Source organism: Micropterus dolomieu, linkage group LG13, assembly GCF_021292245.1.
Source record: "Micropterus dolomieu isolate WLL.071019.BEF.003 ecotype Adirondacks linkage group LG13, ASM2129224v1, whole genome shotgun sequence".
Lineage (NCBI taxonomy): Eukaryota > Metazoa > Chordata > Actinopteri > Centrarchiformes > Centrarchidae > Micropterus > Micropterus dolomieu.
Window position 1 is genome coordinate 10,381,918 of NC_060162.1, and position 26,660 is coordinate 10,408,577.

Consider the following 26,660-nt stretch of genomic DNA (forward strand, 5'->3'; position numbering starts at 1 on the left):
ACAACAAAAAGCAAAAGATGGAAGCAGTCAAGAAGAGGAACAACACAAAGTACAGTAAAGTTTACAAAAGACGCATTATCTGGCTCATGCTGACAAAGTTGGCAACAATATTGATAAGATAATGTTGAATATTCACTAGTAATACTGGCAGGACACAAATAATGTGCAATAATATGTATTATTTCTAGTATAAACCATATGACATTTTTGTTTTAACTCTTTCAGGCTATTCTGAAAAACAGTTGTTCAAAATCATGAAATTGTTGGCAGAAATAGGTATGACTGGTCTGCTCATCATGAGCTTCTTGCACTTTTAATATTTTAAAAAATACAGTACAAAGTCCTTAACAGCTGCCTCACTTCAAAACACATAATAGATCATATCATAAAATTCATAAAAGCTCATATCACATGGCTCTTCTAGTTGATAAATTTGTGTCTTTATTTTTGAGGATTCCCAAATTAAAACCTGGGTTGGTGCTCCCAGGTTTATGCTTTGACCTCCCCATGGTCATAATCATACATTCACTGTCAGGGATCAGAAGTGTCACGTACCAAATATTTTATCAAAAAGTGACTTACTGCAAGCAAGAAGAGCAGCAAAGCTGAGCAGCTGCAGAATTCTGTCTTTTGTCTTTTCTTTTTTCACCTCTTAACGTGTGTTTGTCCACATCCTAATATCTTTACGTTCAGCCTGGCAGTGTGTGCGGGTGATGTGCTTGAGCTATTCAGCTTCTCTTTAATTCATCTCTTTTCAGCATCGGGGTCCAGGGTCCAAAGACTAAAAGCAGTAAAACGCAGATGACCTCCTGACTCATTTTTTACATAACCTATGGTAGTTTGTTACAGAATAAAACTTAAATGATCAAAAACAGTAAGAGGGAAAAAACATTAGAATTTAACCTAAAATAACAATTACTAATGATAAACACACATTTGACAATATACAATTTGGCGAAGGTAAAAAAAACATACTGTTACACATACAATTACAAGAGTGTCAGACAGGTAAGTAAATAAACCATGAAACTCCTACAAACTCTTTAGAGCAGTCTGATGTGAAGGTTTTTGCAGTATTATAGAAACAAATTAAACATCCCACCAATTCATATTACACATAACTTTATTGTACCAATTTATACAAATACCATGTAAACAACAAAAAGCAAAAGATGGAAGCAGTCAAGAAGAGGAACAACACAAAGTACAGTAAAGTTTACAAAAGACTCAGTATCTGGCTCATTTGCTGACAAAGTGGGCAACAATATTGATAATATATTGTTGATAATATACACTAGTATTTAATACCGGCAGGACACAAATAATGTGCAATAATATGCATTATTTCTAGTATAAACCATATATGACATTTCTGTTTTAACTCTGTCAGGCTATTCTGAAAAACAGTTGTCCAAAATCATTAAATTGTTCTTTCACATGGCAGAAATAGGTATGACTGTTAACTTATAACAGGAATAACATGAAATTCTCCATTTAGGACAAAAATATACTTCACATCTATTCTAGGAAAATAGTGCACAGCAATGGGTTAGATAGAATAATACCAAAGATACACCTATCTTATTATACAAAATATCCTTATATTAAAATATAACGTGACCATCTGCAGAGACCAAACCGCAGCTGCATCTCATACACATCCGAAAGAGCTCCGATTAGGATTTCTGACAGACCAGCTATCGTCAAACACAAATCTCCAATTTAAAAATCTGTCCCTGTCAGGTTGAACAGATCTCTATACAATAATGCAAAACTGAAGGAGGACTGGAGAGGTGCCCTGTATTGCTCTGATCAGTCCTTGACTCTTAAATTCTGAGGTCGAGGTAAAGGTGGCGACTCAGGATTCAGCAGGCGGTTGAACCAGATTTGCATCTACACCTTCCTAAAACGGCTGGTGCACTTTTTGTTTTTTTTTTGGCACTTGCAGCAGTTAAATTCTTCAGATCCGTCACCTCCTCACCAATGGCTGATTTGTCCCAGTCGGCCATAAATGATTGTTCAAACACAATTACAGGCAAATTCCTAAAAGCTGGCATACGATCCAGCTCACTGCAGCTGGAACTGCTGATTGAATGATGTTGAAAAGCACCTTTGAAAAGTCTAACTGCTCTAACAGATACTTCTACTTAACCTGGCATAAGATCGAAGGAATCTTGGAAATGTATTTGACATCTTAACATCGTATTTCAGATTAATTGATTATAATGTTTTTGGACACACTGCACCGCAAACAAGGTGTTGAATGCAGTGTGATCACATCTCTGTGGATAATGAAAACAACTGCAGAGACGACGAGTAAACCATCTTTAAGAAGAGCCCGTTGAAAAGCTTTCCATACAGGCCCCACTATACAGTCCCCGTTCATAATGTGCACAGCTAACCTAGTAGTTATGAACCCAAACACACTTTTCATTCTCAAGATGTTAGTATTAAATACAAGGCGTGGCTAATATTTTCCCTTAAAAAACAAAACAAAAGTCAAACTATGTCAAGGCAGTCAAACAGAAGAAAATACAGTACAAAATACTACATCACTGATTGCAAATAACACCAGCAGGAGTCAAGGAGAACGTGTCACTTAGTCAGAGAAGACCTCATTTGTCAGATATGCACGTCAAGTCAGTAAAATCTCCCTACTATTCCTCAGTCACTGTGTGCAAACTGAACAGCTTCAAGCCGACGTTCATACAGTGGCGACAGTAGCTGACGGCTGCCGAAATAACTCACTCATAACTCAGTCATTGTCTGTGTGCTTGTGCAGTGATCAGGTCTGACGGCAAGACCTGGCAGTCAGTCACCTGGGAATAACCGGGGTTGGGCGGGCGGTCACATGCAGTTGGCCACGTTGCTGGAGCCCTGGCCGACGTCCCTGATCTGGCTGACGTGTGACGAACAGACAGCCACTCCGGCTCCGGCGCGGCAGTGAGACACCGAACCCACCAGCTCCCATCTGAGCAGCAAACACATACAAGTCAAAACATAGGAAGAGAAGGAGGACGCGGTAGAAGTACTAAACAGTACAATTTGAGCAAGTAACTGCATAATAAAAATGATTTCAATTAGAGCAATTATTCAAGTATGTAACAGGTTGAGCCTTGTTTCAGCAGATAAGTCACACAAGCTTCAAATGTAGACTTCTGCCATTACATTTCATCCAGATTTGAGAATCTTTATTGAGCGTTGTGTTGCCAATACGGCTTAATGATACTGAAAATAATTCGCCATTATTTTGACTGACACTGCAACTTTTGCAGGGATCTGTACCAAACAAAGATGTTTTCTTAAGTCTGTAGAGTATGACGTGTAGGCTAGGACATCTCTGCAGCACGACAATATTTAATTTAAAATAGTTTATAGTATTTTTTACACACCTAACAAATATTGAACCTCCTGCGATTTGAAAACTGCAGTAGGCCATTCGCAATTTCAAAAAGATTTTGATTATTGTTCAGCCCTAGTTGCCAACGGGGGAATGTTTATTCAATTTGCTTGTGTTTTCATATAAATCATCTAACAAGAATTGAAGGCACGGTGTTGTTAATCTCAGCTCTTAAATTATTACCAAAACACAGAGATCCCTTGTCCCTTATTAACTCATCCCAAATCCCACCTCAATACCTTAGAAACACATCACATCACGCAGCCCTCATTCATCTCCTGCTCACCTGTTCATTCGTGGCTCAAAAGCTTCCACCGTGTTCAAGTAGATATTCCCATTGTGACCCCCGACCGCGAACACTCTTCCCATTACAGTGGCTACCCCGACTCCCCCACGTGGGGTGGTCAGCTCAGACACGTACTCCCAGCGGTGCATTCTTGGGTCAAAGCGCTCTACAGAGCTCAGGGGTGAGTTGTCATCAAAACCGCCTTTAGGAAAGACGAGAGAGACACTTATTCAAAAAACGAAAGTACCTCCTACGATTCTTAGGTGCCTTTGTGAAAAAAGCTCAAGGGACAAACATGAAACTGGCATGTAACCTGGCAGACAACACGCTTAGGTGTAATGACTGCAAACGCTCATTTGCTTTATGTAGGATTATGCTGTTACTAATGTAACAGACAACATTAATGATTTCATGCATCCATACTAAGCACTTACACAGCTATTGACAAGGCAAAATGCCACAAAAGACATTTTAATGAACCCTGAGTGACTGACTTGTGTATAAAATTGTAGGAGGCAAGTGACCTGGGTGTATAAAAAGAAAATGCAAATGCAGACAAAATTCTGTACTCAAATCAACAATATTCAAGTGATCAGATCTGAAGTGTTCTTTGTTCAGTTATTCCTCTCACCCACTACATAGAGGCAGCCATTGAGTTTGCTGACTCCATTTCCAGCTCGTCGCTGGCCCATCTCGCTGACCTCTATCCACTTGTTGAGGTGTGGGTTAAACCGCTCCACACTAGACAGCGACGCCACCCCATCGTTCCCTCCCACTGCGTACACAAAACTCTGGCAAGGAGAAGGTATAGAGCAGTGAAGTCCACAGTAGAGATCACATATCAGTCACAATCAATTGGCTTTCCTCCACAGTGTTACCCCCAATGCCACGGATCCCACTCCTCCTCTGGGCGTGTTCATCGGTGCCACAGCGCTCCAGCAGTCACTTTCGATGTCGTAACGCTCCACATCGTTGAAGCAGGAGTTGTCATCCAGACCTCCAATAGCATAGATAGGACCACCAAGCGCTGCCAAGGCTATACCCCTCCTGAGAAACACATACATCCTTGTTCAAAGCAGTATTTTTGCTGTTTACCCAATACTTTAAGCATAGCAAAAGCATACAGCAGATAGTAAAAGGTACACCAGACGAAATGCATGTTAAGGTATCAATCTGGCCTGCTCCTGAGCATGTAAGGGCTGAAAAGAGGACCAATTTTTAAGTCAATACTTAAACTTAGAAACAAAAAAAAAATTTCTAAGGCAATACGGAAATCAAAATTTAGCATCAACAGAAACACAAATCAATCAAATAACTGTGTGTCTGTGTACCTCTTGGTGTTCATAGAGGCTTTCATCATCCACTTGTTGGTGAGGGGGTCAAACATCTCCATGTTGCCCAAGTGCTCGTTACCATCATGGCCCCCAACAGCATAAACCTTGCCTAAGGAAAGCAACGTCAAACAGATATGACGTTGACTGCAGTACTTTTTTACAAAGATACACATGTTTTCATTTGCTATGCTGCAATACTCTATTATACTGTATTCACTTTTTAAGTGAATCTGTGATCCAAATATTTCATTTTCTAAATTATATTCAAAATTCAAATATTAGAAAAAAGCTGTATAATGCAAAACAGATTAACACCACAATCCACATAATCTACATGGGTCAGTTGAACCAATTCGTCTCTAAAACAGTTTCAAATAATCTGAACATTATAACCTTCATGAGAGCAAAATTTATTACAGAACTGTTGTATTAGACTACATTCGTTTTAGCTAGGCCTACCTAATAAACTGACTACTGACTGTATAATATATAACGTTTCCCTGAGCTCTTCTAAACACAAATGCTCATCTTTCCACACCCCATCTTTTACTGTCTATAGTGTTATTATATATATAACCCTTCTTACCTCCTACAGATATTACACCCACGTGACGCCGTCTGCTGTTCATTTCAGGACCAAAGAACCAGCTGTTCTTAGTGATGGAGTAGCACTCGATACTGCGAAATGGGTCACCAGAACCCCCACGGCCACCCACACAGAACAAAACCCCTGAAGAAGTGTCAGGAAAGAACCAAACGTTAGCACAGTGAGAGAACACATGTCACACTTAAGCCTACAGATGAAACACGAAACTATATATCTACATGACAAAGCAGTTATTACAATTTTTATGACTTTGCTTATGTTATGAAGACGAGACTAAGCAGGTAACAAACATGAAAACCTAGAAAGTCATTTGGTTTTCATGAATGTAGCTGTGTATTTTTTAGCATGATGAGGAAACATGCTGAATGTTAGTAAAAAATGCCCTAAAATCACTAGTAAGTACTACCTGCAGTGTGTTTCCTGGGTATTGTACGGACTGAGTACTCAAAGTCCAGCACCACCTTGTTGCTGAGGTGCAGGTGGTAGTTCCTGGCTTCGTCCATCAGGTCGCGACAACTCAGGTTACCTTTGATCATCTCATCCTTAGCTACTGTTCCAGTCAGGAACTCTACAGGCAGCAGGGGGAGGCGCACCTGTAGGAGAGACCATACACGTTGTGTTGTGGTTGTGTAAGTGATAAAGCTGTGAACATATGTGTAACACTGACACTAATTTCACTCACAGTTATGTAGTTTAACCTTCAGGTAATCAGCCTAATAGGTCATAAAAGTCTTAACTTCACTAGAACACATACTGAAGCTACTTCCAGTCATGAAACTTTAGGAGATATTAAATTCAGGAAGATAGACCCTTCTCATTGAAGCTATGCACTCTCTAACCTGAGACATGATCTGGTCCAGCCAGGCCTCGTGGTGCTGTGGGTTTGCTTTCAGCCATTTCACTGCTGCATTGTACACCTGTGTCTCTGAGTGGATATTGAGCTCACTGGAGGACAATAATGTGCGTAAGTGCTGGGGAGACACGCATGTAAAGTCCTCACACTCCACTACCTCGGTGAAGTGCTCGCAGGCATAGCGGTCGGCCATATCCATCAGGTCCACACGATTGTGGCTCTCGGCAAAGGTACGAACTGCCAGGCAGTTGGTGGGGTGGAAGTGGGCCTTCATGTACTCACAGCAGGCTCTTGCCACCAACTCCACCTAACAGATTGAGGCAGTAATAAGGCAATGTTGCAGATTATCTCAATGCATTACATAATTACATTCTGTTCTGTGTAAAAATTGTCATGATATTTTAAATTGATAAATAAGAGTTTGAGCATCACTACACTTAAAATGTAACTGAAAATTCAGAACCCACTTAGTTCATGTAAACTAAGGAGAACAAAGCGCCTGCACAACTTGTTGACTGATTGTACTTGTGTGTCTTTACCTGAAGGATGCAGGCAGCATAAAGCAGTGGCTGGACATTGTCCACAGTTAATGTGAGTTTGGAGGAGTAGGCAAAATGCACCAGGTCCTGGATGGCATCACCATCAAAGTCCTTGATCTCTATCAGTTCCTGCTTAGCCTCGGACATCTCTGACAGGAACATGGCCCTGAGGGAAGAAAGAGCAACTTACACAAGAACAAGATGTAACACCTTCCACAAAGCTTTGTGTTCTGCAAACATAAAATAAATTTTGTCTTTGAGTCCTTAAGGGACTACGCCACTGGTTTCTGTTCATTAAGTATGGAGGCCCAGAGAGTACACTTCCACCCCAACTGACAATTGATTAGGGCAGTCAATCACTATATTTTAGTTGACATTGAAATTACATGTTTTAAAGCAAATTTTGTTATTTTGTGCTAGTACTGTCTTCTCTCTTTTAACAAAAATAACATGTGCTATCATGCCCAACTATCGTGCAGGCCTATCGTATGTAATGTATCTATCTAAGCATCTTCATACAAATGATCTAAACAGAAATGACAAAATTCTGTGTTTGATTTTTTCATGACATTGGAACCTCGTGTTCAGGCTCAAGACAGTTTACAGATAGTTCTTTGTTGCTTCATTTCTGTACGTTTAGTCAGAGCAAAAGGTGTATCTGGGATATTATATTTGGCTTTTAGAAAACAAGCTAGAGACTAACGTGATTGATTAAATCATTAAGAGATGAAGTGCTCACTAGTAAGAAAAAAACCCTCTTATCTGTTGGTGCTGTACTGAAAAATTGCTATATAGGTCTTCCTCAAAAAATAAAACAACAAATGTACCTGAAGTAAGGGATCACACAAGCCAGCACTAGCTTGTGGCATGGTATCAACCTACTGCCAACCTACAAAAAGAGACAAACACAAAATACATGTTTGAAAAAACAGGCAACAAAGCACACCTACATACAGTATCAATAAGCTAACTGCTTATTAATTTATTTATTAACCGGACATGACTGAAAACATCAACAAAAGATCAGTGGAGGCAATCAAATCTAGTCAAATCTCGTTACTTGAGTCTGGACAGGGTGACCTACCTTCAGCGTGACGTCACAGAGCTCTCCTACTTCGTAGAAATGCCTGAGGGAGTTATGAAAGTCCTTCCAAGCCTCATGAGCCTCGAAGACAAAGGACCCATCAGGCTCGCAGTCTGCTTTTGAAGCCTTGTTTCCAGGCCGCTTCTCCTTGGACTTCAGCTGCTTGGCATGGTCTGGCACCACATCCCCTGGTGCCATAGCTGCCTACAGGAAACAACACCTAAAAGACAGATTAGAGGAATTTTACATTGAAGCACGAAGAATTGCTTAAAGAATACATCTGGAACCATATAAAGACAGCGGCAGATATGGGTAGGTATTATGGAACAAAATAATATTACAATAAATATCACAGCATGATCTCCATATTGAAAATTTGGTGCCATATTAATTTACTGCCATATCATACGGTAGAAAGTTACACACATGTTCATCCTATTAAGTCAAATGTTCAAAAGAACACATGCAGTCAAGTATTTAGGATCTCAGTCACCAACAGACTTTGTTCATATTAAACTACTGGTAACTTACTTTTTATTTCTTAATATTTTACACTGTGCTGTAAGATTTACTGCCCTGTTTTTGGGGTAAGATTTTTCTAGAATCAAATATTACTTGCTTCTGAAACTCAGTTGGTTTCTCCTCTCTCCTTCATAAGTACTGAGACCAAGTCTTCACACGGCCGAGCAGAATCTCTAGTATAGTTCTCTGCTGTCTGGGTCGAAGTGTGTCCGGGCAGAGCCAAGTGGGCTGAACGTTTTTTCTCGACTGTTTTGACTGCCTTCAGGTGGCTGAGTAGAATTAAGCTCTCTCCGCTGTTTTGACTGTTTTTACCAAGATTGTAGCGCAAAGAATCTGGATTCACGTTGACGATGCTGAATTAGAGGAAATAAATATCTTACAAGGTTTGACCAAAGATGGGAAATCCAAAAAGCAACAACGGAAGTTAAAAAGCCTGATTATGTAATGTAACCCATTAGAATTATGGGTGAACAAACAGGTTTACCGGGTAAATTAACCTGTTTATATTTTCTATTTGACTCTTGTAATTGTATTTAGATGTCTTTTTTATATTTACCTATGTTACTTTTATGTTTTATGTAAAGCACTTTGAATAGCCTTGTTGCTGAAATGCGCAATACAAATAAACTTGCCTTGTATATTTAACTAAAATTCTTGCAACTAGTGGTGGAACAATTATTTTAGATTGTTGACTCACCATTTCAGTCTTTTTGTTTTAGAAGCCAAAATTCATTCAATCATTCCCTGGTTCCGAACATCTCATATGTGAAGACACGTCTCCTTTCTCGGTTGTTAATTGGATATTGTTCGGTTTCACGACGTCTTCAATTTTGTGAACTTGTGATTGGCAGTTCTCAATATTCTCTGACATTTCATCATCTAAAAAGAAATAACTGAGGATTTGGGAAAAAATAGACAGATAGAAAAGATGTACTGACAATAAAAAAAATTGTTGCAGCCCTGTTTAACCCAGTACCATTATGAGGAGAGGCTGCAAATAGTAAATATTAGAATAAACTGAACGAGCCGATCATTAGCTATAATAAAGTCAAATTATCACTGCCATTGACTGTAGCATGTAAGAAAAACTTGACTTGAATGGAGGAAACAAAAGGGAAATTGGTGTTGGAGGACATCGCCTGCCAGCTGAGCAACTTTGATCACTATTCCTCTCCTTTTCAGCGTCACTTACCCTTTAGCCTACTCGTTCAGCAGAGATTGGAGCCAAATGTGGAAGAAAAAAGGAAAAACAGGACAAGCAGATAACTCCAAGCTAACATGGCACACCACGAAGAAAAACCAGTGCAATCAAACCCATAAAAATTCCTACCTATTGGTGAATCTGATGAAAAATCTTCACAGCTGATGTCAGAGAGAAAGCAGACAGCCAGAGGATAAAGCTCCACCCACACCTTACAGATGATGCAGAGTCTCTTTTAAGCTATGTCTCTGTCACTGAATAGACTCAGTGTATCGCCCCCTCATCGCTAGTCCTCTCAGCTATAAGAGCAGAAACATCAAGTCCCATCACATGCACTAATGATCAAAGGCTCTCTCGACTTCTGTTCTACTTTTTATTGGCTCGTGGATAGGCTTCCTCTTTGGAAATGGTCTGGTTACTCAACACATGCAGGGACTTTGTAATATCCACTTAATTCAAAGACAGATTCAGGATCCGCTGGAACGCTTTCATGGCCTAAAGATTATAGCATCACCATGTTGTATTATTTATGAGGAGTGCGTTAGTCAATAATTTAACGACAGAGATGTATTGCACAACTACTCCACTCCACCCAGTACAAACTGAAAAACAATTTGTGCAGACAGCAACCGCTTGCTAAATTCATACATATTGTTTCTATGCATCTATGTCCACCATACAAAAGGAGTCTCACAAAAGCAACCAGCATACCACTATACCATCAGGCTTGCTGTCTAAAAAGTAACATTAGTGTATTGCACAAGTCTAATCTTTGGTCCTCCTTTACCAAACTAGCCCTTGTAGCTCTATTATGTACCAAATATAAATTGAATTAAAGTACTTTTTTGGAGGCTTTAACAGGTAACTCCTAGACAACATAACACAAAGAGGGGATATGAGGGATGCAAATATTTGAGATAAGACACCAGCTCTACTGCTACCAAGCTGTTTGATGTAAACGACAGTTGGCAGCTGCAGATGTTACCTGAACTTATATTTTATGTGTCTCTAATATTTGGGTACGACACCAAAACATACTCTTATTTATCACAGCTACGTTAGCACATAATATCGGGCATGACAGATAAGAAAAGCCGAAATACAATCGTCAACATCAAACACACGTCAAGAGTTTATGAACATGAGCTCGGGTTATCATGGGGATAACGTTAACGCAACGTTATGGAAACTTTAGTTAATGTTGCCGCAATCCATTTTAACATCGTATTTCTAACGTTACACCACGTTAAACCAGCTAAACAAAACGACACTGCTCTAAAGAAGATGATGAAGCTATCTAGCGTAATTTACTTGCTTAATGGTTAGCTTGGTTGCTAGTAACAGTAACTACCAGGCAGACTAGCATCCGTGCGAGAGCTAATGTTAGCTGACAGGGAACGGAACAGATTTAACCAGGAATTTAGCGAAAATACTAAACGCAGAATGGCATACATCCCTGTAAAACATTAGGTAATTGTTGTGTTATGTCAACAATATTAAATTTAGATACCTCATGTCGCAACAGGAATTAAGATGCCGGCTTCATTGAGAGGAATGTTTGGTATTAGCACGTTTGTTGTGATTCCAGGCGCTTCATGGGTATTGTAGTTTTTACGCATTACCTGAACTACAGCCAAACGTCACTAGTTAAAAGCGGACAGTTTCTTTCCAGTCACTTTAGTTTCTGAAGCTGATCAGTGCGACAGCTTCACTTGTCTTATTTTGTCTTCTGCCTCACTGAACAGAAGTTCTAGCAAATAACACGGACATGTTCAAAATAAAGCACTAGGGTATGTAATGTGCAAAGTAAGGAAATGTTAAACTGTAAAAGTTTACAGTTTACAGTTTACAATTGTTATACTTTTCTGAAATTATACATTAACAACACCTTCGTATCCCAGTTCAATTCCATTTACTTTACAACAGTGCAGCGTCTGCATATTTCTGCTGTGCCTTCTGGACACTAAGCAGAAATATTAAAAACAGTTTATTGTTGACAGATGTTATACTCATACTTGTAGATTACATTCTAAATCTAAAATATATATGAAAACCCAATAAGACTACAATATACTATTGGTGAGGTATAGATCCATAGACACATCTGAGATGCCTGAAATATTACAATTTGCTAGAAGCTAGAGTTTGACAGCAAATTTTCTGTTTAACGTTTTGTTAACTACCAAAGCTATGTCCTGTGTTGAGTGTGTTCTCAGATAAATAGTAAACTGTAAAGGGAAAGGGAAACTGGAGCGGTCCAAAATAATACCCATCATTATACTTCAAATTACAGAGACAGATCATTTTCTGGTGATTTAAACTGTGACCAATGAGAGGCCATTTATCAGCCTATGTGGCTGTAGCATAAATAGACCAAAACATAATTATGAAACCATTACCCATCCAGAAACCTTCACACAATTATCAAAGTTTGTTTATTTCAGAACAATGTAAATGTATGCAGTTCGTGTGCTGAAAATAACACAATAATAAGTACAAGTTTTACAGGCTTCCTGGAGGATGTAGAATATTATTAGACCTTGTAATAGAGCAGGTTTGTGATGGCGATCGGATGGCCAGCACGAGGCAAATGTAACATTATGTCCATGTGTCCTATTTGTGCTGCTTCTTCTTCTTCAAGAGGGCATCACGTAAAGCAAGCTGGATAAGAAAAACAAAATCTCTTCAGTTAAAGTGCTAAGACTGTTGCGTCTTTAGATCCAATAAAACCAATTTCTTCACAGACGAATACATAAGTTTATTCCCACATGTATTTATCTGACAAGTGTGACTTACCTGTTTCTCTCTGAAGGAGCGTTTGCCTTTGGTTCGGACATTCTGACTGTGCCTCATCATCATGAAGTTCTTCGTCTTCCTCTTCTCCTTGTTGCTGGTGCTGGCGTGTGGGTTCAGCTTGGTCCGCTTCCTGACAAAGTCCTTCCGGTCGGTCCGTCCCGCCTAGACAAATCAAGCACGTCATTAGAGCTGAAATGAATCAACAAATATTAACAATGATCTTGTTCCAGCTTCTCAAATGTGAATATTTGCTGGTTTGTTTCAATGAAATTTCAAATAATTCTGACATTTTATAAACCAAATGAGGAAATTCAAAGTAATATTTTGATAGAATAGATAACGGCAATATATACAAACTTCCCATGAATGACTTTCTAGAGTCAACAGTATTTCAGTCGGGTTACTCTTAATAGTTCAAATCACCCTACAGTTACTTGAAGCTTTAGTTTTACCAGTGCTGTTGCCAGGCGTGTTTCCTTGTCTGCTTTTGGTTTCTTATGCAGTTTCTCAATATTCCTCAAGGTAAGCAGCTCTCCTCTGAAAGATTTGAGGGGGGAAAAAAACACAAATAAATCTAAGTATGATCATCTATCATTATTAACAAAATAAACAAACTCAGCCCGTATGCTCTTATTAAAAAGAAAGTGTGTCACAAATAATATGGTAAATGATATAATGCTTTAAGTTCAAATTGCTTTCTAACCTTCTGTCACCCTCGTCATCACTGTCCACAGCTTTCCTCTTCTGGCCCTTGCCCGGTGCTGCGTTGACTTCCTTGGTCATCTGGACCAGACGGATCTTCTTGAACTCATCTTGAGTGAGGAGCCTGCTGCCGCTGACCGCCGCTGCTTTGGCTTTTCTTTCCTCGACTGGCATACTCTGAAGTTTCTCCGCCTTACACGAACACAGACGACTCTCACATTTAACAACCACACTTAATTAATCAGCAGCAGTTTGAGCTATGCGATTTCACGCTCACCACTTCTCCTGTGTCTTCATCAGACGAGTGTTGGACATCCACCCACTCCCCGTCTTCATCGTCATCACTAATACTGGCGCTCTCCCAGCCATCTGTTGGTCAATATGAAAAATACACACTTTAGCTTAATATTGATCATCTGTCATCTCTATCAGAGTGCTGTATGAAACTGGATTCTGTTTTACAGATCAATTCAATTTATGGATTCAATAACACAATAAAAAACTGGTGGCTGTGGCTCAGGATGAAGAGCGGCTCATCGACTAATCAGAAGGTCGGTGGTTCGATCCCCTGCTCCTCCAGTCCTTGGGCAAGATAATGAACCCCAAATTGTGTGAGTGTATTTGTTTCTGCTCCAGCCACCTTGCATGGTAGCCACTGCCATCAATGTATGAATGTGTGTGTGAATGGTCAGGAGACTAGAAAGGAGCTATACAAGTGCAGTCCATTCAATAGCTGCTTACCTCCGTCCTCCTCTCCCTCTCTGTTCTCCTCCTCCACCTCCAGGACTTCAGCTCCAGGGATATAGTCTTTAGCCTCAAGCTCTCCATAGTCTTTGATCTTTGCCTCTACTGATGCCTCTGTGGGTCTCCCCTAGACATTTACAATGATTTAAATTTAAATATCCATAGTAATGTTGTGCTTTGTCAGCATTATACTTCTGGATCTTTTGGCACTACTCTCCTCTGTGTGCTTCTGTAACTACAACATAATTTATCAGGACCCCTCTCTGGATCAAAATTTCAACAATACAAATAAACTGCACATTCAGGGAGTATAAGTGTTTTTAATTGTAACTCTTTTTAAAAGAGTTTGTTCCTCATACATTAAGTAATTGTTTTCTTTTCATACAGTTTACTAAACAAACTATGCCAAAACTTGTTTAATGTTAAGACATGATACTCAGTGTTGTTTTCAGTAAGATTCACACAGTTAGCTCACCCTGTCCCTCTTGTGCAGCATCTGTGGATTAAGACTCCTGAACAGCTGGATCAGTCCTCTGGCAGACATCATCACGTCTGAGGGCAAATACAGACAAAAATGTGTTCTTTTGTGAGTGAACATATGTTTACACCTCCTTTAATTGGGACAAAGGTACACTGGTAGTCACTCACTCTTGTCTTTGTGGGTCTTGTACTGGGTCAGGTCCTGCAGCAAGTCTTCAGTGATGGCAAGAGGACAGCGGGCCGCCACTTCCTTGATGGCATTGATACTTGAAAACAAAAAAGGGGTAGAATTTACTCTAACACGGTTAATTAACACTTGGTATTGTAGTCACAAAATAACTGTATGGATTTGTATTGTTCATTTGAATCTTCACATTTTCATCCATACCAACTTTGGATCACTGAAAGTAGACAGGTCTGCTACTTACCCCACGGTCATAACCTCCCCCGAGTTTCTGTCTGTTACAAAGTTGTTGGCGATGGTCATGATTACAGGCTCGATGATCTGCACAAGTGGGAATGTACAAAAAGTGTTAGAGTGGAACCCCCTGCAGTATGTTAAGTCCACACGTGTGAACAAACAAAATAAATCTGAACGTTTTAGATCTGTACCTCTGGTGGGACGAGTGGGTGGGAAGCCTGGGCAGCACACAGGAGAATCTTTGTCACCTCTAGAAAGATAACAGTTTGTTTCACATGTCTCGTCCACAGAGGTCAAAAGGCTTTCATTTACTTCAATCGAATCTAATTCAGTGGGTCTTTATTGGCGTGGGAAAAAGAAGTTTACATTGTGAAGAAGTGTGAAAGAAAAACAAACTTAAAAAATTATGCTTAAAAAAAAAAAAAAGATAGATATTACACACACACACACACACACACACACACACACACACACAGTCAGTGTGAGTTAGTTTTACCTCGTTGATGGGGCTGTAGAAACCTCTGGACAAAGGGATAAAAATTGAAGAGGAAAAGCTGGAAAAGAACACAGCATTATACTCACTGTAAAAATTATTATTCATACCTTATTTATACTTATATCCAGTCAGTGTCCAAAGCATGATTCCCATTACAGAGGCACTGTAAGAACTGTTACAGCCACTAGCTGTGCCTATCTGACATTTAGTGCTGAGCAGGTAGTGGGTTTTTAGAGCTTTCCAACTGAAAGGACTCGGAGCGGTGAGAGTGAACTAAAACAGTAATGGTGTGGGCCAGAAAACCAAAACAATGAGCTTGATATTGCTTTAAAACTCTATAAAGTTGAGGGGAACTGTAGTGTCGAGCGATAATTCTCTGTGGGTTCTTCACTACAAGCAACTCCTTTGACATTCAAGTTGTTAAATGAGCCATTGTCAATATGAAAATATTGATTGTAGCCACTTTAAATAATTTCTCAATATAACCCATTACACAAGATCAGTGATTATTTTAAAGTTGCGCTGCATAAAAGCAACAATTCATCTTATTAGAAATAACCTACTGCACTGGTCTCTGAATCTGTTAGCCTATTCTGGATAAAATGCTTTATAGAGCCACCAATATTCATGAGGGCCAGTTCTAAGTCAACTTCCTAAAAGGTGTGTACAAACTAGCTGATGACAGCCACGTCACCTACCTCATGGATTCCAACCAGTCTGGATATGAGCTCCATCAACATGATCTTCACCTCGAAGCGCTCTTTGGAATCTTCCAACTGTTTCAAGAGTTTTTCAGCAAAATCTTAACAAAAAGAAATATCCAATGGATTAGAGTTTTGTAAACTGAAGTACAAATGCCAAATTCTTTGTGCTGGTGTTGTGGAGAAGACAGGTGAACCTACCTTGAGGATCGTGAATTAGATGAATGGCAGAGAAATTGAACACCTCGGCCTTTGTCTTTTTCTTGTGTTTCTGCCCAAAGAGTTAAAAAAAATTAACTCAGTTCCTTTGATCACAAATGTAACAATAAAAGTGATGCCTCTGTAGTAAATGCAACACTAGTACCTTGAGGACTTTCATTGCTTTTTCCATCTTCTTCTTGTTTTTGGTGGTTTTCTTGCCGGTAGAGTATCTCACCTTCAGGTCTCGGACTGATGGTCCTTCATTCTGAAAGGTAAAGACTGATTCTTAACAAAAACAGCACAACAAATCTAAACCACATTTCTATGTCTTACACATGCACTATTCAATAATAAATCACTCCCTACTAGACTGCGAAAAATATCTTTGCTTTAATGACATATCTTTGGTACTTGCCTCTGATTCTGAATCGCTATCATTTTTCTCATCTTCATCTTTGCCCAGAAAGAATTTAAGACCAGCAACAAGGATCTAAAAAGGAAGAGAGGCAGGTGAGGATGTACAGGGTTGCCAAATATGCAATACAATAAGCAATGTGAAAAAAAACATACCTTTGTCACTTTGGAGAAGCACGCTGTTGTAATGACATTAACTGTTTTGGCATCATTCCTGTCACACAAACAAAAAGACAATCAGGTTAAAGCAGTGAAAAATAATGAGACCTTCTTGTAAAATAAGAGCTTTATATGATTTAATTAAGTCCAGTTTACAAATAAAACCCACCATATGTTCCTTTTGTACAGCTCCATCATTACATCTAAAGAGATCTTTGCTGCTATGGGATTACTGTCTCTCAGCATGGTGTACATGAAGTTCTGCAATGTCTAAAATGCACAACATTATAACACAGAAGGTGAGTGGTGACTATTTTAGGCTGCTGTGTCACATGATATTACACACAGTCAAACATGCGAGTATGTGTACTTACGGTGTTAACCTTGTTGTTTTTGTGCTTAGCATTGATGTTTTTGATATCTGCTACGATGTGTGTGTAGAGTGTCTGTGGAGAGAGAAAAGCAAATGTTTACATCTGAAAGGGGAAGAGGGAAATAACACAGAAAACAACAATTAAAACATATGAATACAGAAATATAACAACATGAGGAAATCATTGATCAGATTTATAGATTGAACGCTATACACACACGAGCATACATGAGTGAAATTAGCTTTGTACAATAATGTTTTTACAGACAAATTCACCCTCTACCTCAAACTATCACCAATAGGTTCCTCTTTCCTTATATTCAAAACTACTTAAAGATGTAATAAAATACTAAAAATACAGTTACTACGCAACATATTTTGAAATATTTCAAAAAATTCTTTTAATGTCATGCCAAAAACTAAACGCTATCAAATGAAGGCACCGATAATTTTTCGGCTGCAGATATATTCGGCTCTCACCTTTCGGAGAAGTTTGTCATGACATCGCAGCAGCTCAAAGAAGAGCTCCAGGAGTCCAGAGGGTTCGATCAGATCTTTATTCCTCAGAAGAATCAGCGCTTTGCAGAAGGTCTGACAAAGACAGGAAACACAGCTAAGCATGTAAATGCTCAGAGAGATGTACTTTGCATGCATATCAACAAACTCAAGTATGATCGATTATTTAATGTGGATAAGAAAAGAAGCTCCTGTGTTGACACATATTCTCACCATTCTCAGGTCCGGCTCTAGGACTGTGTGGTGATTCAGTAGTAACCCGGTCAGCTCTTGTGGGAAGGTGGACAGGTGCTGCAGGTAGCAGTGACCAACCTGGAGGGGGCAAGAAGAGCTTTAGCTACAGGACGTATAGAAGGCAGGAAGATAACACACATTACTAATCATAAACACACACACAGTTACCTGAGCAAGAAACATAACAAGATCAGCCAGCTCCTTGTTCGGCTTGTCAGGCTGCAGTTTGAATATCTGTATATTGGACTGGTAATGCCGGTACTGCTGCTGAAACTGTTGAAGGCACAAGAAAAAACACCAGTCATTCCTTACTGCAGTGTAAGGACACAGTTCTCGTATGTTTAAATACTTTAGCAATGTTGGGCAACAACACTTACCTCCTCTACGTACGACTGTGGGTCTCGTTTTATAAGATTCTGCAGTTGTGGCAAGTTGTTTGGCAATTTGTTGTTGTGTCGCCCAGACATGGTTAAAGATGATTTTGCGCTTTAGTTAAGAAGAAATAATGATTAAAAAATAGATTTTACAAGGCAAGCGTGGCAAATGTGTAGGCTGCCATTTAACTCGCAGCGGAAAGTACATGCGTCACGTCACGTCCGGCCAGGTCCTGGTCACTTCCGCTCTGATTAAAGGAGACGTGTTTGGTTTTCTTCTTCTCAGCTTGGGCGTTTAAATTATCTAAACTTTATAATAATAACGTTGCACTCACCTAACATCTTGTATACTACTGCGGCTGTACTTGCCTCCTTGGTCCACGATAAATTGGGCACGGGGCTCATGTTGTGAAGCGAGAAACTGGTTAGCATTAGTTTGCCTGCCTCTCTGGTTACATTACATTTATTCATTTAACTTAACGTTAACTGACGCGACTTACAATTGCTTTTTACTTCAGAGGTCGCACACCTCTGGAACAACTAGGGGTTAACGTTAAGTGTCTTGCTCAGGGACCCATTGGTGGACATGCCACAGTGGGGAGTTAAACCTGGGTCTCTCAAACCAAAGGCATGAGACTTATCCACTGTCCCACCACCACCCCTATGTGATGATTTGCTCTTTTCCTTTTAATTATTTTAATGTATTTTTAATCATACTGAGGATTGATTGATAGATTGTCAATACAAGCAGTGTGATGGTGTCAGTATGGCTCTGGGCAGTTGTGACAACATTTCTTACTATTTTCATAATTTATACAATCACTTAATGGGGAAAATAATCAGCAGATTAATTACAGTCTGATACAAGTTTTAACCTCAACCTTATACTTGATTGCATGAGGAATAATCATGTAAAATAGTCACAGGACATTTTTCATACCTTTACTCAAGTAACATTTTCAATGCAGTACTTCTACATTTACTTAAGTAAAAGGATCTGAATACTTCATCCACCACTGACAATAACTAGTTTGTCAAGAGGAGGATAAGTCCAATAAAACTGAAGATGTTTAGGATAAGGTTATTTTATTTTTAGGCATTTGTGTCAATTTTTACTCACAATAATAGTTAAACCAACAGAGTAATATTCGCTTTGTATTTTTAAATGGTTTCAGTAGAGCTGTAGAAGCGTTTCCTTCATGGTGGACACACGGTAAAGAATAGATATGGTAAAGAGTATATCCAACATATTGAGCATTATGAGCCTAATTTTAAATGAGCAACTGAACAGCCAGAATTATTTCACTGTGATATAATGAATTTTGGCACCACATGGTGGTGAAACTGGTATGAGACAAGCTGTCTGTGCGGAAACACCTCCTGCTCCCTGCATTCATTCAGGGAACTACATACACGAGGAACGGTAACATGAGGTGTAATATGCATTCCAATGCAACAGCCAGGCATAAATACAGTATGATGGTCCAATATTTGTATCAACTGTGTCAGGGAATTGATTCAATCCTAGTCAATTTTGAGCCCAGTTTGTGGTTTATATATAGTGTATATGTTGTAATTTCAAGTTATCAATCCTTATAACGGTGCACAGGTTGCAGCTTCTCTTCCCCAATTTTTGATAGGCAGCAAGCTGGGAAAAGCTTTATTAGGTTAATGTTTTTATAAACGAAGTTTAGAGTATGATGGCAACCTTTTTACACAGCATGAATGATAATAAGGCTGAAAAAGAATTTCAAAGTATGCTAAAAGGCACAAATGAAAAAAAAAAAAGAAACTTTCCTCGACATAACATTTAAAATGTATCCAGTTTAATTTTCAGGAGATGAATATGTACACTTTTAATTTCATCATTTACCTCAAAGCAGTAAGCAAGTACTGTATAATAGATTTACAAAGCAAATACTGACATAGTATTCTGTCAAGGCATGTTCCAGCATCAAAATAGGATTCAAAATACACAAGTACAATTTTGTTCGACATAAAATATGAAATCACTTTCATAATTATTTTAGACTATCCAAAGAGGGGGGGAGGGTGTTCTCTTGTAGGTGACAATACAAACAGCAGTTCTCATAAATGCATTGAAAGGTAGTAGCAGCCAAAGAGAGAGAACTCAAAAAGCAAACATAAAAATATAGACTTCTTAAAAAGGATTTTTACTCTCAAGGATTTGAATATTTTAAGGCATTTTAAAAACATGTAGTGTAATTTGGCAATTTCTGCCTGTGTCAACTTTCCTCCATTTTTGTTTTGCTCTTGTGAAACAGTCACCCAACATCTACATGACGACAATATGTGGTTTCTACTATCCTGAGATGTTTTCCTCTGCTTGAAGGCATCTGAGGACGTAGAGGATCACTTGATAGCAGAAAATATATTGGTCCTGTAAAAAAATAAAAAGGGAAAGTGTGTGAACACAACGTGAGCCAGCGAGGTCTAGGATCAAAAGAGTTAAGCTACTTAATATTAAAAGCAAACATTAAAACTCACCTCTGTCTGGACCATTCCCTGTCTCTGAAGTCTCATGTTCCTTACGACATCTGAAATATCAAACTACACATTTTTTTTTATTAGACTGTGATCATACCAAACAAAAAATGGCAGCTTCCTTATTTATGAACAATACATAAGATTGCCTACTTACATCAGCGTCTTTACTGATGAGACCCAGAACCACATCTATACAGATGAGGGTTCCTGATCGACCAATGCCTGCACTGCAGTGTGTGATTATGGGCCCTGATCGATGAATGTGCCTCATATAGGAAATAAAAGTGAGCAGCTGCTCGGGTTGTGAGGGCGTTCCGTGGTCCGGCCATCCCGTGTAGTTCAGATGAGTTACACGCTGTATTTCATTGGTCTGAGGAAGGTGAAACTCTTAAGTTAATGTGTCAGTGAATACAACTTTTAATTATCATATTTTGTTATAAACTAACCTGGATATCTTTGACCTCAATGATTCGGATTACAAAGTTGTCGAGATATTGGTCTTTGATCAGCGTGATCTGTAACCTGTCTCCCACGATCTCTGCTGTCCTTGGTGTGTCTGGCCAGTACCGCTGACATTTCACTTTCCCTCCTTCCACTTCCTGGGTCATCATGGCGATAACATTAGACTTCTGCTCCCATACCATTTGCCAAAAGTCACCCAGAGTGGTAGGTAAGGGACCCTGACACGCAATGTACATATAGTTTTCATCCTTCACTGACATCTTGATGAAGTTGGCATTGATGTAGCCCCCGTCTTTGCCCAGCATAACTCGAGTTGTGTCAACTAGAAGAGATGCGTACAGAAGACAATCATTTTTAAAATAATGTTTGACATTTTAGGTATCCAACTTTGGATTTAGTGAAACTTAGTAAATGGTTTTTACAATATATGCACATTTGTGACTGTTCTTACAGGGAACAATATTCTTGTAGCGATTCTTCTTCTTGTTCTCCTTCGTCTGACCTATTAAACAGTCGTCCAGTGGCTGTAGATTCTGAAGATTCTGCCAGGAAGGAAAACAGATGTTCATAAAAATGTAATGAATCACAATTAATTCACCAGCATTAAAATTCAAAGTAGATTTTTACTTCAAACTCCTGCAGCGGGACCTTCTGCTCTAGAAGGCCCCTCATCATGCGGACCACAGTGTTGAGCTTTGGTCCTGTGTACTGGCCATCAGGGACCACCTTGACGAGGGGCAAAGAGGTCAGCTCATCCTCTGTGATGACTGGCCCATCTGTACACAATGAGGGAACAAAACAGTTAAAGAAGAATTACAAATAAACATCAAAATGACAAAAGTAATGGCCAAAAACTTTTTGTCACTTAAGAAACTGACACATGTAACACACACACACACACACACACACACACGACCCTATAAACACTGACACTAAGAAGGAAAGACTGACTTGTATGGAAAACATTCTCCTGACCTATTGCTTCCTCTTTACACACTCAATACACTCAATGCTCACACTAAATAAACATAGAAATCTAGATCTCATTTGCCCACCCCAATTTTAAACTCCCCATTACACGTAATTTTAATGAATTAACATTTTAGAAAGTCAGCCATACCATCTCTTGATGTGGAGTTCATGTTTTCAATAGGCAGATCATCACTTCCCCATGTGATTTCATCTTCCTCTGGCTGCCCAGCACTCATTTGCAGATAGCTGTTAGATTAGAACATATAAACGGTGAGTTGTGAATATATTCACAGTCCTAATTGTGATAAGTGTAGAGCCAAAAGCAAAAATCTTACTTTTCGCTCCTTGGATCGTCCACACTCTCCTCATTCCACTCCACTTTCCGGGAACTCTATTATAAAAGAATCATTAAAAAAATAAAATAAAAATCAGATATAACCAGCATATAGTTTTAATGTTTTATCAAGTCTGATGGATTTGATTTGTACCTCAGGGGAGTCTTCAGGTAAAGAAGAACCATCACAATCGGTGTCCTCTGAAAGCTCTGCGCTGTGCTCCGTCTCTCTTTTCTGTTCCAGTGGACCACCTTCATAGTCTGTGAAACATGGGAACGTAGTCTAGTTTGTAAAATTTACAATTTCATTGTTTGAATTTACAAATCAATTAATTCAGCATTGGTCTGCTGAGATTTCCAGCAGATTTTCGAGCCTGCATGCTATTACCTGTTGGTGGTATGAGAGGGAAGCCGCCATATTTCATCTCATTACGGAGAGTGGGCAGCTTAGTCTTCGCTCCACTGTCTTCACTCAGATCTGAAAGCAACATGTAGAAGAGTGGGTTGTGTCCACGGTCAGATTATCAGAAAACTAATACTTATCACAGTCACACGAGTCACAATTTAAATACAGTGGAGTAAGACTGTAAATAATTAAACAGGAGAAAGCAATTATCAAATAAAACGTTTCTAACGCATAGAAATCCCATGTTTTGGGTTTCTGCTTGTACCTGTGTTTCCATTGCACTTGTCAGAGTTGATGGGCAGATAGGCCAGGTATGTGTTTGGGTTCTGGTCTGGTGGCCTGGACACTATAAGATGTACCAGGCCTTTAGCTTTACGGATGGTGGTGACAGCTTTGGTGTGGGACACACCGGTCATTAGTTCTTCATTCACCTGCAAGAAAAAGGAAGACAACCATAATTAAAACCCTTCAGAGAGGGCTGTGTTGTCTCAAAACATTAGAGAAAATACACACAAAAAGAAAGCATACACATGTAACATTACAAAAAAAATTGTTAGCCGATTAAACAATATGCATTAATTCATATATAACATTATAATATGCTCATTTTCTAATATGCTCATTTCCATGTTTAAATTTTTATTTAGGGGTTGTACCAGAACAGGTTTACATGGTTTCATTTCCAAAAAACACCATATTTTTTGTCATACTGCACATTGCTGCAGCTCCTCTTTTCACCCTGTGTGTTCCTTTTAGCGGTGGAGTGATACATCTTATCTCTAATTGTTAGGAGTTGCACATGCGCAGCTCCTAGTTAAGGACTACTAGCCAATCAGAAGCAGAGTAGGGCGGGTCGTGAGAAGCCGGTAAACACGGCTTCAGTTCAGCTGTATATCGACCTTACCATCTTAGCAACATGGACTGGAGCAAGAGTTCCAGAGTGGTGAGTTATTAATTAGTAACAAATGTATGTTTCATCTATAACATTTTAACTGAGCTCTGTCTCTACATCACAGTAACAACTTTATGTCCATTGACTGCCTGGAGGGTAGCTAGTGTTTGGAAGAGAGAGGAGAGGCAGCTGGCGGACATCTTGTCACTGTGTGCTGCAGCTCAGAGTGTTTTTTCACTGGTATTTCTGAGGGCGTGTCTGACTAGCTGCTAGGCGAGCATTATGACGTGTTTTCTTGTGAAGTCACAAGAAAACAGAAGAAAAGGCTGGACTGTTTTTGGGTAGTTCAGAGCAGTGTTTTCTGTGTGAGATAGGGACTCCCTTTGGGGTGGACTTTGGGCTTTTTCAAGGTATATAACTCAATAAAAGAGAGGGGAAAAAGCACAATATAACCTCTTTAATATGACCTTCAATTCTGAGCAGCAGTTGTCAAACATCACTCACTTTCAGCAGCCTGTCTCCCACTTGCAATTGGCGTGAGGACTCTGCTATTCCCCCTGGTGTGATGGACTTGACAAAGATCCCTCTTTCCCCTCCAATCACAGAGAAACCCAGACCTCCTGAGTGCGGCTTCTCCAGATCCAACTTTATGATCTCCTCCTGCATATTCAACATACAAACGTGTAATCGCCTTTAAGTGTTTGGTAGCAAAGTGGCTATTAAGAAAACAAGCAAATGAATGCTATCTGACACAAGCTTGATGGCAACAGTCAAGCTTTTGATGATAGTGATCACAATATCCTTGTGATAAGAATATGTCTAGTCTGTAAACATAAATTCATCCTTGTATTAACAATACAGCTGTTCTAGATGTTTGCTTGAAACTTCTATACAGAAGGTACAGCAAATGTTTTAAGTCAAGTACAACTTTAAACATATAGAAAGAAAGAAATCAAAAATGTAATGTAAACGGTAAACAACTTACCTCTAAAGGACAAAGTGCTGCAAGACCTTCTGTATCTCTTGGATCTTCTTCTTTAAGAAACCCTTAAATAGAAAATATTGTTGCCAATGTAAAATAATTGCAATTACATGTAAAAGAATAGACACAATCAAACATTTTACAGGTGAAACACCTTTAAGATGTGAAACATACCATTCATGCTGGATGAAACGTTGGGGCTAATGTTGTTGTTAAGAAAAGAGACACTTTTCTGCGCAGGAGAAACAGGCTTTCCATCCCTTTGAGCCAGAGAAACAAAACAAGAAAAACAAAGTTATTGATGTGATTGAAATGATGCCACATACAGTATCAGGAGCTAAAAATAACCATCTGTAGTGCCATCCTGCAAAACAAACACTTAATCAGCATGAAAATATTCTATATAGGCTACACATCTCATTGTTTGCTAGACTACCTTGTGGCCTTGAGAGTGAGGTTGTTGAGTGAGAGCTCTAACAGTCTGGTGCTCTCACTGAGAGTCAGGTCCTGTGTGGGAGCACCATTGATGTAGTGGATTAGATCAAGTGGTCTCAGGCTACCCTCCTCAAAGGCCACTGAACCTGGCAGGATGTCTTTCACATACAAGACGCTGTATATACTATCACTGCCACCACCCAGTACCAAACCTGGTGACAGAAAAAGGAGTAATACAATTTAGACCTGCAAGAACTCTGAACAGTGGAAATACAGTGCCTGAAGTACAGATGGCCCAGGGATGTTTTATCTTGTTAATGCAGTTTCTTACCCAGTGGTTCTTGGCTGCCCTTAAAACATATATCAGGCAGCAGATGGGCTTCTATGGGGGGCTTTGGAGCCTCCAGGACCCTCCCTACTGACAAGTCAACCACACGGGGGGCCGCACGCACAAGATTAACCACCTCAGTGTGGCCCATATTGGTCACATCTGTGTTGTTCACCTGGAGATGGAAAAATAAGAGATTCATAAATTACGGATTAAAAGGAGTAGTGCAACAATTTGGGAAATGTGCTTATTTGCTTTCTTGTGGCGAGTTTGATGAGAAGGTCGATACCACTCTCATAAATACTGTGCGCTAAATACAAACTACAGTCAACAGGCTTTTGGTCAGCTTAGCATAAATACTGGAAGAAGGGGGAAATAACTAGCCTGGTAAAGTAAAAAAAATAAATAAATACATATCAGCCTTCCAGCATCTCTAATTATTCTAATTTACATGTCATATTTCATTTAATTATTCCAAACACTTGACTTTGGACAGAGCCAGCCAGCTGTTTTCCTCTGCTTCCAGCTTTTATGCTAAGCATCTTCAGCTCGGCTTTAGCACTCTAGTTCATTTACAGACACAGATCTTGTTCAACTCTAAAACAACAACAACAAGCAGGGCTTAAAGCAAGAAATTTTTCAGTGCCTGAAATGTGTTCGGGATTTACGACAAAGATGGAGGGTAGGGGGCAAGAGCTTAACTTTGAGTTGAAAACTGACGGGGACATAGGGACTCAGATAAGTGGTCTGACATACACTTAGCTCACGAAACATGAAGAAATACAATTCTGGGTTCACGAGAAGAAGACAAGAAGATAATTGTACTCTAGTTTGATAAAACGTTCCATGTGGAAATATATGATGGGGGGGGGGGGGGGGGGCAGGGGGGCCTCCCATTTCCTGC

The 26,660-nt window shown here is 39.4% G+C and overlaps 3 protein-coding genes across 14 annotated transcripts in view; all 3 read right to left on the minus strand.

Annotated features, from left to right (window-relative positions):
* Positions 1-1,105: 1,105 nt before the first annotated feature.
* Positions 1,106-11,424, minus strand: klhl8 (kelch-like family member 8). 9 transcript variants are annotated; one of them, XM_046067173.1, is made up of 16 exons: positions 11,337-11,394; positions 9,956-10,125; positions 9,818-9,825; positions 9,323-9,518; positions 8,723-8,978; positions 8,104-8,323; positions 7,847-7,908; positions 7,020-7,185; positions 6,467-6,787; positions 6,034-6,220; positions 5,607-5,750; positions 5,018-5,129; positions 4,565-4,733; positions 4,318-4,477; positions 3,687-3,888; positions 1,106-2,971 (listed from the first exon to the last, which is right to left on the minus strand). In XM_046067173.1, the coding sequence occupies exons 6-16, from the start codon at positions 8,299-8,301 to the stop codon at positions 2,848-2,850; spliced, it is 1,845 nt and encodes a 614-aa protein (XP_045923129.1). In that variant the 5' UTR covers positions 8,302-8,323; positions 8,723-8,978; positions 9,323-9,518; positions 9,818-9,825; positions 9,956-10,125; positions 11,337-11,394; the 3' UTR covers positions 1,106-2,847. The 9 variants fall into 9 exon arrangements, with proteins under 9 accessions (XP_045923129.1, XP_045923134.1, XP_045923126.1 ...); XM_046067178.1 differs by lacking the exon at positions 8,723-8,978 and having other exon boundaries at positions 6,638-6,787; XM_046067170.1 differs by lacking the exon at positions 8,723-8,978.
* Positions 11,425-12,242: 818 nt separating this feature from the next.
* On the minus strand, positions 12,243-18,658 carry sdad1 (SDA1 domain containing 1). Its single transcript, XM_046067730.1, has 22 exons — positions 18,441-18,658; positions 18,232-18,336; positions 18,043-18,141; positions 17,794-17,904; positions 17,315-17,386; positions 17,110-17,210; positions 16,938-16,995; positions 16,783-16,857; positions 16,531-16,632; positions 16,368-16,437; positions 16,164-16,267; positions 15,466-15,523; positions 15,161-15,219; positions 14,977-15,053; positions 14,717-14,814; positions 14,544-14,620; positions 14,066-14,195; positions 13,602-13,693; positions 13,326-13,516; positions 13,075-13,159; positions 12,623-12,784; positions 12,243-12,487 (listed from the first exon to the last, which is right to left on the minus strand). The coding sequence occupies exons 1-22, from the start codon at positions 18,528-18,530 to the stop codon at positions 12,440-12,442; spliced, it is 2,064 nt and encodes a 687-aa protein (XP_045923686.1). The 5' UTR covers positions 18,531-18,658; the 3' UTR covers positions 12,243-12,439.
* A 1,583-nt stretch (positions 18,659-20,241) lies between these two features.
* The window catches only part of ptpn13 (protein tyrosine phosphatase non-receptor type 13), a 49,731-nt gene continuing 43,312 nt past the window's right edge, over positions 20,242-26,660 (minus strand). For all 4 annotated transcript variants that reach the window (XM_046066112.1, XM_046066114.1, XM_046066111.1 and 1 more), the window contains 16 exons: positions 25,760-25,931; positions 25,430-25,640; positions 25,168-25,253; positions 24,997-25,058; positions 24,516-24,671; positions 23,385-23,550; positions 23,102-23,191; positions 22,868-22,974; positions 22,715-22,770; positions 22,528-22,625; positions 22,035-22,183; positions 21,859-21,949; positions 21,392-21,729; positions 21,100-21,315; positions 20,946-21,008; positions 20,242-20,838 (listed from right to left, as the gene is read on the minus strand). In XM_046066112.1, coding sequence (XP_045922068.1) covers positions 20,761-20,838; positions 20,946-21,008; positions 21,100-21,315; positions 21,392-21,729; positions 21,859-21,949; positions 22,035-22,183; positions 22,528-22,625; positions 22,715-22,770; positions 22,868-22,974; positions 23,102-23,191; positions 23,385-23,550; positions 24,516-24,671; positions 24,997-25,058; positions 25,168-25,253; positions 25,430-25,640; positions 25,760-25,931 — 2,139 coding nt within the window. In that variant the 3' untranslated portion in view covers positions 20,242-20,760. The remainder of the gene's footprint in view (positions 20,839-20,945; positions 21,009-21,099; positions 21,316-21,391; positions 21,730-21,858; positions 21,950-22,034; positions 22,184-22,527; positions 22,626-22,714; positions 22,771-22,867; positions 22,975-23,101; positions 23,192-23,384; positions 23,551-24,515; positions 24,672-24,996; positions 25,059-25,167; positions 25,254-25,429; positions 25,641-25,759; positions 25,932-26,660) is intronic.